Source organism: Zosterops lateralis (assembly GCF_965231275.1).
Source record: "Zosterops lateralis genome assembly, chromosome: 2".
In the NCBI taxonomy this organism is placed as follows: domain Eukaryota; kingdom Metazoa; phylum Chordata; class Aves; order Passeriformes; family Zosteropidae; genus Zosterops; species Zosterops lateralis.
The window spans coordinates 33,682,683-33,696,828 of NC_139763.1; the positions used below are offsets into that span (position 1 = coordinate 33,682,683).

The 14,146-nt window shown below is 36.6% G+C and overlaps 1 protein-coding gene across 1 annotated transcript in view; it reads right to left on the reverse strand.

Annotated features, from left to right (window-relative positions):
- Positions 1-14,146, reverse strand: part of OCA2 (OCA2 melanosomal transmembrane protein) — a gene marked incomplete at its 5' end in the record, with an annotated part of 159,107 nt that overhangs the window by 103,069 nt on the left and 41,892 nt on the right. Inside the window, 4 exons of the mRNA XM_083855828.1 lie at positions 3,242-3,366; positions 4,655-4,711; positions 5,803-5,868; positions 6,715-6,786. Coding sequence (XP_083711954.1) covers positions 3,242-3,366; positions 4,655-4,711; positions 5,803-5,868; positions 6,715-6,786 — 320 coding nt within the window. The remainder of the gene's footprint in view (positions 1-3,241; positions 3,367-4,654; positions 4,712-5,802; positions 5,869-6,714; positions 6,787-14,146) is intronic.

Genomic DNA, 14,146 nt, shown 5'->3' on the forward strand with positions numbered 1-14,146 from the left:
TAGCATTTCAAATTTTCAGTGTGATAGAGCTGCTGAAACCATGGTCCTTAAACTGCACTGACCTATGGAAAACTATTCTGGTCAACGCAGGCTTTGCACTCAGCAACAGTGATTAACTTTCTTATGGGAAGCAGTGGTAGAGGATTGCACAGGCTGCCTATTAGGCATGAATCATCTATTAGAGATTTCAGCTTTCAAGCTAGGTTTATCCAGTTTATTATGTTCCTATTTACTTCCTGCTCTAAAGCTTGACCATGAGTGTTTCTATTTGTAATGAAACAAGAGCAGAAAATACACATTCCTTACGGTTAAAAAAATCTCAAAATGTTTTTAGCAGTTCAAATACATTTAATACTTCTTTAGTAGGATGCTGCTTTGATAAGAAAAAATAAAATGCTTCTTTAATAAGAAGCACCTTAAAGTGCTCTGACAAACACTGGGATTGACTCAGTAACCTCATGATCCATTTGAACTCAGAGCCCACTTACACAGAGTAATCTTCACACAGATTACTCCAACCCACAAATTACATTTACGCACACACCCACGTAATCCGCTCTGTTCTGAAGTACGTGTTTGACTTCAAACTTGGGCTGTGGTAATTAAGGCTGAAAGTTGAAGTCACACTTAAGTACTTTGGAGGAAGAAACTGCTTTCCCCCTCACAACTTATCAAAAGGTTGCTCCAGAATGTAAAGATGGAGGCCACACTTTAATCATCGTCCTCTTTATCTCATAGTAGATGGTGGGAAGAGTGTGCAGGAAGAATGCTTTCTCACTGCAATGCTGCCACACATTTCCCTGAAAGAAGGGTTGAACTTCACTCCTTAGCTTAAGTTTTTGTTATTAAAACCTTCATTTCAAAAAAAAGCTTAAGCTGATTGACTTATACTATCACCAAGAATGTCAATTTAAAATTCAGAAAAAACACTGTGAGATGGCATATTTGTCAGCATTTAAAAACTCTGGAAAATAATAACTGTGCAAAAATACACAATACACTATTTTCTCAGCGGCATGAAATCATTCCGTTAACGGGTATTTCGTAGTACAACTGGTCCAAATGTATCAATTGTGGTACAAGACCACAATTGTACTTGCAGTTTTAACTCCATTGCCTCCTTGATTTCCTGGTATTTCAAATTATAATCTAAACTTTTCTGTAGTAATTCTTTCTTTTTGATGGGCCTTGTGGTATCTTGGAAGAAGAACTCTAATTTAAGTAAGAAAAGCCTAAGCCAAAAGCATAAAACCATCAGAACATCTTAGCTATATGGCAGGATCACTGTTCCTCAGTTTACTTATCCTGGTTATAAAATTCTTCATGTGTGAAAATATTAGCCTGTTCCAGTTCCTTTTCAAGTATCTTGAAAATAAGCAACAGCTTAAAGGGGATATAATTTTTTAGCAGCTTACTACAAAACGCAGAATGAAACAAGTAACATGTTTTACGCCTTATTACAGGAAATATAAACCCTTATGTTTGTAGAGTCAGTACAATTTTCTGCAAGCCTTATCTCCATGGCAATGGAGACTGCACAGTGCAACACAGTGAAGCTGTAGACAATGGCAGTAAGATAAAAAAGAAAATGACCTCCAGCATGAAATTTTTTGTAGTAGACTATTACTTGGTTTTAGTAGGTGAGATAAAATTTTACTTTGGCTTTGATAGTGATTCAAATACAAATGTTTCCCACATACTGAGTTTCCCCTTGCTCAGTGTTACAGGTTCATCTAGTACAAAACAAAAGGACTTAGTATACATTTAATAGAGAAGTCCATTTCTTAAAGGTTGTAACAAAGGCAGAGGCCCTCCCTTCACAAGGATCCACATGGAGAAGACAAGTGGCAACAAGTACAAGGGAGAGATTTCACCTCAACATAAGAAAAAAAAATATAACTGTAAAAAAAAAATAACACTGTAACAACCTCCCCAGGCATGTGGTAGAGTACCCATCACTGGAGGTTTTCAAGATGTGGTTGAAGGGAGTGCCAGATAATCTCATCTAGGCTTCCTTTCCCATGAAAAGTTGGAACAGATGGTTTTTTGAGGTCCCTTCAACCTGGGCTATTCTAGGATTCTTTGAAAACAGAATAAATGTTATAGTGGCTCTGACTGTGAAAAGCTTTTTATGCTGCATTGACTTCTGAATTTCAATCCATTCCCAAATTATATTTATCTAAAATATTCTGTAACCCAGCTAAAGAAAACTTGGTGTTTAATAGTTCCAGTGCTGCTTACTACTGCGAGAAATGCAATTATTGATTAGGGTACGGCAAAGCCATCTCTCTAAAATACAATTGGACAGAAGACAAATGGAGCTTTCATCCACCAGCTGTTTCCAGTCTAGAATAAATGTCACTTGCAAAATTGGTTTTTACTGCTTTACACTGCATTTTAAAGAGAGGGCATATCTTAATAGACTTTTGTGTACTTTAATGGGATAATGACTGCAAGCATTACATCTCTCGGATCATTTTTAAAGCACACTAGATCTTTGCAAAACTGAACTGGATTAAACAGATTTGCCTGACCAGACACAGGTTAAATTCAGGTTAAACTGTAATTTATAATCCCACATTGATTAAATGTAGTTGCAAATCACGTTTTATTATTTACAGAATTCTGAAGTAATTAAATTCATGGTTGTCTGCTCAAAGTTCCAAATATCTAATCTCAAATTGTGCAAATAAAAGGTAGCTGTCCCAACGACATGATCACCAACAGGAATAAAATTTAGATTCAGATATTCAAGAAAAAGCTATTACATGAAATATGGACTTCTTAAAAATTTATTTGTCACTAATATTAGAAGGGATAGCAACTTCACTAAAACATTAATTCCTATCTAAAATTGTATATAAATATTAGCCAGCAAAGGATAAGGCAGCTTTAATTTAAAAATTCTGCCTGCTTTACAGGAAAAAAAATTCCATCAACTAGGGAGTATTTGGTGCAATATGCTATTGTAGTTGAGATATGAAGACAAACCAGAATAGTTAGCTGCCATGATGGTGTTCACAGGTTTCAGATATGTGCTCAGGCAAAAGATATATGCAAAGGCAAGAGGCAACCCATCCCTCTGAAAGTGCTACCTTTTTATTCTACTACAATGAGAGTATTTGAAGTTCTGATTTCCATTTAAATGATTTTTTAAAAACTCCAAATAAGTCTTTTGCACACGTCTACTACTGGTTGCTGGCTATAAAAGACCAAGTCCAAAACCATAACAATAAAATACCTTATGGTCACTGGAGTAAAGAGCAGCATAGTGGTAACATTGTCCAGAAATGCAGAAAGAATTGCAGCAATAAGGCATAGAAGTGTAATCATGGCCCAGACCTTGCCTCGAGAGAATCGATAAGCCTAGGAAAAACAAACAGAAGCAAAATTAATGGACTAGATCACTCCAGCTGAGATTTCAAAAAATTACAGGCAAAGCAACCTGATCAAAGTCGAGCAACAATGAGCTCAGAGTATTTACTATTCCTTTACTGCTACTTCAACAGCACCCTCTCCAATACTAAATAACTTGACAAGAAAATAATTCATGGAAGTGGGCAAATAATCCCACCATGCAAATGAAGAAACAGCTGTGAAGAAACACCACATTGCCACCAGTCATAAAAGGGGTCTGTGACAAGAGAAGGGCTGAGCCCAAATTTTCTGCCTGTGTGCCCAAGTGGACTAATATGGTTTAGACCTCCCATCCTCTCCACGCCTGGTACACATGCCCCATCCTCAGAGCAGCACTGCTGGAATGAGTCCAGAGGAGGGCCACAAACATGATCAAAACATTGGAGCACCTCTCCTATGAGAGCAGGCTGGAAGAAATCTGGGTTATTCAGCCAGGAGAAGAGAAGGCTCCTGTGTCTCCTTACAGCATCTGAAGGGGGATGATAGGAGAGCTGGGGTGGGAGTCCTTGGGCAAGCGTATCTAGTGATAGGACAAGGGAGATTGGCTTTAAACTGAGAGAGTAGGTTTAGATAAGATATAAGGCAGAAATTCTTTACTCTGAGAGTGGTGAGACTGCCACAGATTACCCAGAGAAGCTGTGGACAGCCCATCCCTGGAAGAGTTCAGGGCCAGGCTGGATGGGATTTTAAGGAACCTGCTCCAGTGGAAGGTGTCCTTGCCCATGGCAGGGGGATTGGAATGAGATGATCAAGGTTTCCTCTAACACAAACAGTTCTCTAATTCTATGGTTGCGATTCTATGAATTACACTTTTAATGTAATCTTTTGTTCTGCTACCATGCAAAGGTCTATGGCCACTTTTCATGTGTGGTCACAAAGTTAATGATAATTCCCATATTTTTTCTATCACACTGCCAGGCATAAATAGGGAGTTCAGCTACAGCAGAACTGCAATCCCAGGGAAATCAGTAGAATATTCAGCTTAATAATGTCCAAATACTTGTCTACCCCACTGGGGACCTTTAACATTCTCCTGTAGAAACAGAATTGCATTAAGGGCTTCCTTTCATCCACAACGGATTTTTCCAGTATTACAACATGACCACTGTCATTTCTAATGTGATAAGTATACGTTGACCTTAGAAAGGTTCTTTAAAGATCTTGCTTGGTGTGACATATTTGATTAAATATTAACTTGATAAATCTAGAAATAATTATAAGTACCAAATAAACCCACCTTTACTGCACAATAGTCAAAGAATCCAGTCTCTGAAAATATGGCCACCAAAACCATCTACAAAAAGATGAAGAAAAATATAATCACTTGCAACTGATATATAAAAGTAGTTGAATTATTACTCAAAACCAAAGCAAAGTAGTTTGAGAAATGGACTTCTTATCTGACACAGCTTTGAGAATCTAATCACCCTTATATTAGAATATCCACTACAGCTGCCAGATATCTCTAGTTAATGCATCATATGGTAAAATACACTTCTCAACATAAGCAGTCTGTAAATGTCATACAAGTCTGGTTGGATTTTATTTGGAGTGACTAAGTGGGCATCATACATTAAGTACTCAATGTATCTCCCTTATATCATTAATCAAGAAAAAACAGTAAATGTCTTTACTCTCTGCATTAATGCTCTACAGAGCACAGAAGATAGTGGCTTCAAGAACTGATTGCATTTTTCCATATCTGGGAGGTCTCCTGTTCTTCTGTCTTTGCTCCCAACCGAATTTTTTTCTTCTTCTTTCTTTCTTTTTCAGTGGGGAATGCAAGGAGCAAGGACCAGTGTCAGGAAATAAGAAAGGCTCAGAATGGAAACAGATAATTGTAATTTTTTCTCTGTATATTGTATATTTTGTGTAAGAGCCTAATAGCACTTGGACAATGCTTTTTACCACAAATAGCTCTGGGAAAAGTGATTAAAATAATGTATGATTATAATCTCCTCACATATTACTTTTCCATTTCTGGGTTGCTTTTTTGTAACTCCAGACATAACAGTAAGACAAAAAAACATTTTCCAGCAGAGTGTGTTTGAGAAAGCATTTGAATAAGCAAAATTAAAAAGATAAATGAGAGTAATAATACTTGGCCCTTAAACAAGTCTTTCTGCTTATAAATCCCAAAGATGTTTTTAGCATATTATCAATACAATTTCAAAGATTAAAAAAAAAATAGAAAAGGATCAACATTTCAAAAGACTCCTTCAGAGGTCTGATCCTCATTCTTTTTGGTAAATTCCTTAAGACACAAATGTTTGTCATAAGTTGTCTGAGTAAAGTACAATTTAAAGACATGTTTTAAAAGGAAACATCTCTACATTGAATGTGATTATTTTGGCACATTTAGAGCAAAAGATATGTTTCCATTACCATTCCAAACAATAATGCCAGTGTCTCATAGTCAATCCACTCGACCACTTTGACCATACTTGGCCTCTGCAATCAAAAAATACAATTATGAGTGTATGCCACGTAACTTGTGATTAGCTATGACTTATAAACTCCACTTAATTGATGAACCATTTAAATAAATATGATGGAAATTAATAAGCGTTCCTACAAGCTATATAAAAAGTACTTATTATTGCCATTACTACTGTTATTATTATTATTATTATTATTATTATTACTAATTCAAAGTACTGCTGGCATCCTAAGTGAGTCATTTTCAGGCTATTGGTTGGTCTAGTTGTTCCTTACATAACACGACAGAAATAAAAGATAACCAAATTACATGGTACACTGCAGTTTCCTTTTTGGTAAAAGAACAAAAGCATACCACTTCACCTGTGAACAAACTGGAGGGAATTAAAGGGAGCATAGTAATGGTGTGGTTAAGAGAACAACTGAGAAAATCAATCTGAGCTTTTGCTATATGTCAACTAAGAGTAAGCAGCAGGTGAAACAAAAGGGTTGGAACATGCAAGCATGAGATATAATTATTTAGGGTAGCGTAAAGCAATGTGTTTCCATTTAGGTTTGCTTAGTAGCCTAACATTACTGAAAATAACAGTGTTAAACTAACGCTGGATTAAGCTGAAAGTGGTTGTAGTCAGTTTCCTGCAAATCAGAACAAAAAAGCATCAGCTGACTCTTTTGTACTCGCCTTGTCTCTACATTGGTCTGACATGTTTTCCCACCCCAGTTTCTGTCCTACCGTTCCTCTTTCTTAAAAAACCACTGCTTTCCATGTGCTCAGTTAGAAACGGGCAAATATGGAAATGAATGATACTGGACACCACAGCCAGAAACAATGGGAGCACTTGCAGTTTGACAACTTACCTCCCCCACAATGGCTAAGGCGGCTAAAGCGGCCAAAGAGCCCAGCATGGCTGCAAGGGTCCTGTGAACAATCTGCAACAAAGGGTAAGAATTGACCTCTAAGCACCTCCTTACCATTAAAAAGGAGGGGGGAAAGGATAAAAACTCAGGTAGACAATTCTTTTCTTGGCTTGCTTGAGGTTTTTTTCTGACCAGAAGATGGTTAATTACTTTGTTATTAAATAAACACAAAAAACCACAAACAAACAAAACCAAAACAAAACAAAATACAAAAACAAACAACCAAAGTCTTGCCTGTGCAAACCCCGCTCGGAAGTCTCATCTCTAATATGCAGGTAGAGAAAGGACTTCTGCACCAGTTTCTTACATTTGCCAGTAGGTGACCCAAGAAGGAGAGCAATTCACCTTCCCTAACTTAAGGATCAAAAAGCCTGGTCCTGTTGGCTTCCCTTCACATTCTATGGAAAGAAGATGCATGCCCAGGAGATGATCCATCTCATTCTTACTAGAGTGTAGCGTGCCCTGAAAATGTGCTTTATTTCTCCAGGAACTTATCTGTAGTTATTTAATCCTCTATGTCTGGAAGATCACAGATTGTGTAAAATAACTCGGCTAAAGTAAGCATGTAATTAATGAAAATCACACTACAAAAGACTGAATCTAATTACCAGCTTTCACTATTAATGTGTTTAAATATTATTCCAACACAAGATTATTGTTGAGAAAGAAATAAAACAGTCTAGAAATATTTCCTTTGCCACTAATTTCATAAGAAATATTTTGCTGATAATAAACAATAGGAAGGGAGCATCTCGAGGCCCTCCTTCCTGTTTTTAAAGGAAAAGTAAAAAAAGGAAGGATTTGACTCTGGTTTTTCTCCTTGATTCTAAAGTTTTAACAGAAATGGTACAGAACTACACAATTTACCAAATTATTAGAAGAATAAATATTCAAATTACTAACTCAAGAGTTAAAAAAATTGTCTGTCTCATTCTCCTGTTTTCCTTAAAAACACACTGAAGAATAACAAAGCAGGAGATCAGACCAAGATTTTTATGCCCTAATGACCTACTTGTTCAGAGCACAGATTAACAGCTTCCCCCAGGTCCTACAGAAATGTGTGTGATAACCCACTGGTTCATTTTTGATTTCCCATTTCAGTGCATTGACATGTAAGCACACATATGGCTCTTCTGATTCTGCAACGGTGGGGAGCATTTGATAACATTCCATTGTACTTCTGACTGGCAATCAGGTGCAGCAACTAGAACTTGCAGCTCTCTCCAATAATAGATGCCAAACAGAGCTGTCCAGTAGGGAAGAGGATCAGGTTCTTACAGAGCAAAGCTCAAGTGAAAAAGCTACAGGGAAATCATCAGCTGTCCTCAAATTGAAAGTTTTCTCCTCATGCAATCCTCAACCACGCTAGATAGCTCTTTTGCAGTTCTCAGAAAGATATCATAGGTTTTCTGAGATTTGTTTAGATACAGATTTTTTGCGTATTTCCACATAAGCACTTTTGCTGTCACTGTTGGATACTTAATTGCTTGCATTCGATTGATGGCATTTTCAGTTTCCAAGAGTTTGCTGTCACCTATGGGTGAAATTGGCTTTAATTTATGCAGAAAGAAACTGAACAAATGAAGTCATCTGTCAGTTCCTTCATTCCAGTGGTTTTTCAAGAAGGATATACAAAAGTATATTCTGAAGAATGAACAAGGTGCAAAGCTTTATTATAAAAAACTTAGTAGATGTACAACTCTCCATTCCAGCAAACTATCAGATGAAAGTCATAAAGTAATGTAAAGCCTAAAAAGAACACTTATGTAAACTCTGAGACATGTAAATATTCAAAATTTGATATTTAGGAAGCTTACTCTAATTTTCTTTTCATAGAAAATAAATCCCAGATAAATAATGTATTTGCAAAGTATGCTTAAAAACTTAAAAATGTAGAAATTAGGAGATGCAGGTTATGAATTCTGACATTCTTTGAACCACAGTTCCATCTAATACACATTTAGAGAGGATTATATCAAGCAAAATTTCATTATTATTTTTTCAAAAATAGTACAGATGACCAGATCCTTTTGAAGAGTGTCCGGAGGATGTGTATCTTTTCAGGATGAATCTTGGAGTGTATCCATAAACAACAACTCAGGTAGAGAATTGAAAGGGCTCAGAAATAAATTAAGACAGAGACTTAACCCCAGGAAAGCTGAGAGATTTAGTGGACTTCTGAATCTAAAGACATTTTTAAAGGTTAAGTGGGAAATAATCTCTATTCATCTGATCCTTCTCTCACTTGAGAAAGTGCATACCCTTGTGCAATGACCACAGAGATGAGAAAGACAGAACTGATGGGGAGGAAGATACAAAGCTTTTAGTGTACCAGTTTGCATGCTACAGCTCCTCACCTCCCATTCCAACTGCAAGCCTTATAAACTCTTTGCAAAAAGGGCATCTTTATCATCACCATCACCTTTATCTTTGTCTGAAGAATACCCACCAGTGTTGACTTACTGCAACAGCAAAGGATAGGGCTCTTGCCTTTTTCAAAGGGAAGGTAATACTAGTACAAAGTGTTACTGAAAACAATGCAGTCCAGATTTCATTCTTTACAATGCAGGATTCAGTTTAGAGCTCATGAATACAGGATGTTAAAAGGCTAAGAGATAAAGAAATTGAAAAAAAGGGAATGGATATTTAGAGTATTTTATTTAAAATACCCAAAGCTGCAACAGTGAGACAACAGTGTCAACAATGTGTATTGATAGCAACGTCATAGAGTCAACTCAGAAAAGCAAAGACTAGGAAAGGCTCCTATAGCAATTTTGTTTCATAATTCTCTGTAGAAAGTTTGTCTCATGATTGCCTGCTGTGTGATAAACACAATGTGCTGAATGCTGATTCTAATAGTTTCCATACTCTTAATTCAGGAGTTCGTTTTAAAGTAAGAGATTAAAGCTACCCAAATAATTTATGCCACAAGTAATTTTGCTTGATATTAATTAACAACATACAGTTCCAAAACTGTAACACGAATTGGATTTAGAAAGCCTAGACCTTTCTCAGACTTAAATTACTTTATCTATTTGAAAGTGCTTTGGAATTTTTGCACTGAGTTCATAAAACCATTTGGTAGACTGCAACAGCATCACTATAAAAATTATTCTGAATTCCAAACACCAAATCTTATATGGTGTTCCAGGAGACAAAAGGAAAATATTTAGAAGCCAATTGAATGATGGCCTGGGTGCTATTTCAGCATACCTTTCCCAGCTGAAATCCAGGACATGCATATTCCTAAATTGTGTTTCTGAAGATATTTAGTAAATGATGAATCTCACCAAACATTTTATTTCCACAAGTCCTTTGTTGTAAGTGATAAAGAGCAGTTGAAAGATGAGTGTCAATGATTTAACAGGGCCTTCAAATGCAGCCCCTATTAATTTCTTATCCATTTTGTCTCCAATGAAGCCTGCTTTATTAAACTTCTGATTTTACTGATAAATTAATTTGCATTTGATAGAGTGGCAACATTGTTACGTTTCAACAATGATGCAGTTATTACAAAGCCTACATCCACATATGAGTTTTATGTATTTTTCACCTACCTCCAGAATAGCTGAGACCTTCCTTATAAAATCAACAGCCAAATCTCTCTTAGACTTTATATAAAGTCTCTAGTTTATTTCTTTATTCTGAGAGGACAAAGAGGGAGAGAATAAAGTTTACCCTAGGATACCTTTTTTCCTGACTTTATGTTTTGTATCTATTCCTTGTTATGTTTTAATAAGGATTTATTGGGTTAAAAGATGACATCCTCAGCAGTGGAAGAGGTTTTTTCCAGTTTTTTTCCTAAAGAAAATAAGAGAGTACTAGCCTGAAAGCCTCTGGAAATGTGCTTCTCAGTCACATCCCTTGATGGAGCTATGTTATAATCTGCTGTCATATATTTTACAAATTTTGGTGGTCTGCTTTATCTTGGACTATTCCAGTTGTTTTAGCAGGAGACAGGTGAAACTTCAGTCTTTCATGTGTACACATACTTGATTCATTCTTAAGTGGATCGAAATAAGTGGATCAAAAAGCCCTACACTTCAGAAAATTAATGCAGAAGTCTAACACTAGCATCAACAATGGTAATTTAGCTTTAAAATTTAGGTAATTTTTCCTAACTGTCAAGTAACATGACTAAAAATTTGGGCTTATGATAGAAAACAAAGGTCAAAAAGCACTGATCCTTTGAGCACTGTTTTGCTGTAGATTCACTTCAAAGCTGAATAGCACCAAATTCTTAATTCATGGAAATTTGCCTTACTTCTGGCAAATTGTACAATTTGGACGCAATAAAGCAAAAGACTAAAAATATAGGATATAGTCATATACAAAGGAGTTAAGAGAAGAAGAAAAAGAAAGTCGGTGATGCCAGACATATTTATTTGATTTTTCACAAGCTCCCCTCTAGTAAAGAGACTGACCAGTACCAGTTAATGAAAGCATAGCAACATACCTTCCTTTCAGCTGGTAATGGCAGCTGATGTTTTAGCTCCTCACCCTCCTCCCCCAGTTTGGTCCCTACACAAGCTCTGCAGTAGTAGTTCTGCAGCTCCTTCAGCCATGGGGCACTGTGTCCAGCACATGGGAACCCCTCACAGGGGATGTGTGTCAACAGCTTGTGCAAAATTAATGATAGCAGAAAGTTAATTGCCTCAGACTTACCTAGTTAAGCAGCAGTAAGCAAACTCTGTAGGGATTTTATTGAGGCGAAAGGGAGCTGCTTCACACAGCTTAGAAAGTATGACATTGCTGGTGCAGTGTGCAGAGATGGGCTAGAGCAGCTCTTAAGGCAAGCATGTAGGGTACACTGGTGAAAGATGATGTGCATCAAGAATCCCAAAGTGACTCCAAGCATCACAAAAATCACAGCAAGAGCAGCTATTTATATCTTCATCTGAAGATTAGGACACTATCTATATGTATTCTATACATGCAGGCATGAATCACAAAATAAGGCTTCACACTAGGTTAAATATTTAGAAAATCTAACCATGAATCTCATTTTTATAAGTCAAAATATGTCAAAACTGTATCACTGTAAATAAGTATGTCTTGCTTGGGAGCAAGTCCTGGATCAAAATTTTACTCATTTTTACAAGAAATCCATGATGAATCAATATTATAGTACTGCCATTTGAATGAAATATGTGACCAAGACCAGTTAAGAGCACTGACTGCAGAAATCTGTGGATTTAAAAACATTAGCATATCTAAGTGCTAATGTGCATTTTTATTCATTCTTTGCAAAATAAATATTTATGCCTGTAACTCTGAAAATAATACATCATATATATTCATTTATATTCAATAAGCTCTTTTTAAAGAAAAATACCCAACCTTAAATGACTTTTTAAATGGAAACACTAGATTCTGTGGCAAATTTTGTAATTTCTGAACATCTACACAATCCCAAGGAAAGAAAACACCCATCTATGACATTCTGCTATAATACCTATTTCCACTCAGACAGTGTGCCAGATTACTTGTTCTGATTTAATGTCAGTGGAGGAAGTCCTGGGATAAACAATCCTGTCTTAGGGGAAGTCATGAAAGGCAACAGTTTGTCACTTTCTAATACAATGCTACACAATATAAAAACTATACATGATGATTATCTTAAGAAGAAAGTGATTAAAAGTAATACTATATGGTGTCCAAGAAAATGCCAGTATTAGTTCACTTTTAACCCTATGATATGTGCGCTGGTTTTTGCTGGGGCAGAGCTAATTTTCTTCACAGGACCTGGTAGAGGGCTGTGTTTTGGATTTGTGTTGTACATAAGGTAGATAATGGAGAGATATTTTTGTTATTGCTGAGCAGGGCTTACACAGAGCCAAAGCCTTTTCTGCTTTCCCTACTGCCATGCTGATGAACAGACTACGGACGCATGGGAGAGCATGAGCCAGGACAGCTGACCCCAGCAGACCAAAGGGATACTCCAGACTATATGACATCATAATCCATATATAAAGTGAGGAGAAGAAGGAGGAAGAGGGGGATGTTTGGAGTGATGATTCTTGCCTTCCCAAGTCACTGTTCTGTATGATGGAGCCTTGCTGTCCTGGAGATGAGTGAACACCTGCCTGCACAAGGAAAGTGAAGTAATTCCTTGTTTTTCTTTGCTCGCATGTGCAGCTTTTATATTAAACTGTCTTTATCTCAATCCATGAATTTTCTAGCTTCTGTCCTTTTGATTTTCTCTCTGATCCCTCTGGTGAAGGAATGAACAAGTGTCCTCCTAGGGCTTGGCTGCTGGCTGGGGTTAAACCACAACAGCACATTAACTAGAGCAAGCTAAGAAATACAAGGTAAGGATATTTTATGACTCTTGTCTAGGATAGGCAGCCCTGAAATCCTGTGATTAAGTAACTGTATTAAGCTGACATCAATTCTTTCTATACATAAAACAATGCAGAGAGAGACTCAGGGGGAGAGATAAAGAGGCTTAAGAAATCAAATTATTTTCTGTTAATAAATTACCAGATTAATTAATTCCCCTCTTTTATATCAACAATCTATAGGTTGATTCTAGATTCTGCAGAGATATTCCTTACTCCATCTCTGTCAAAGGCTATGAATGAACAATGTGCATAATTTACAATCTTTTTAGAGTCTATGAGTTTTCTTCCTCAGCTATATCACTGCTTGCTGTTTGTAGAGAAAACTGAATGACTAAAGCTTCACAGTGATATGGAACATTGGATTTATTGGTTCAAAGCAGCCCTTGAATGATGCAAAGACCAACATATCCTTGATGCATGAGATGAAATAAACTATTGAATTTTCATGCCTTGGAAACTTGAGGAAAAAGCAAAACTGGAGGAAAGAACATAGAACAAGGAAGAAAGGAGGGAAGTATCATTTGTACAGATGATAGACAGAGGACTCACAAGAGGTTTTAATCCTATGTGATAAGGGTTGAAATGACTGCTAAGTTAAGTCTTGTTTTGAAATAACCTCTCATCTGAGAATATTAAGGTAAAGAGGGATAAAAAGGTATATCATGCCTAGCTAATATTTCTATCAGAATCATACAAAAGAGAGAAGTCTACCACTACATTCATATCATCATAGTCATAAATGGGTGTTTTCCTGACTTTATGTGTTGGTATGTTTCTGATGCTAAGAAAATCAGTTTTATATATCTCCAGAAAATTCCAGAAGGTAGTACCAGTAACATCTGATAGCTTGATAGCCCCTCAGAATCAAATTTTAAAAGCAAATCTGCACTTGGCATGAATTTCAGGATTTTGTTTTGTTATAGAAGTGGACAGACACATAGAGAAATGAACAGACTCATGTTCTGTAAATCAGGGCCTTGAGTCTGGTCACATTAAGAGAAAGGTGAGCCCTGCAGAAAGAGAGGATG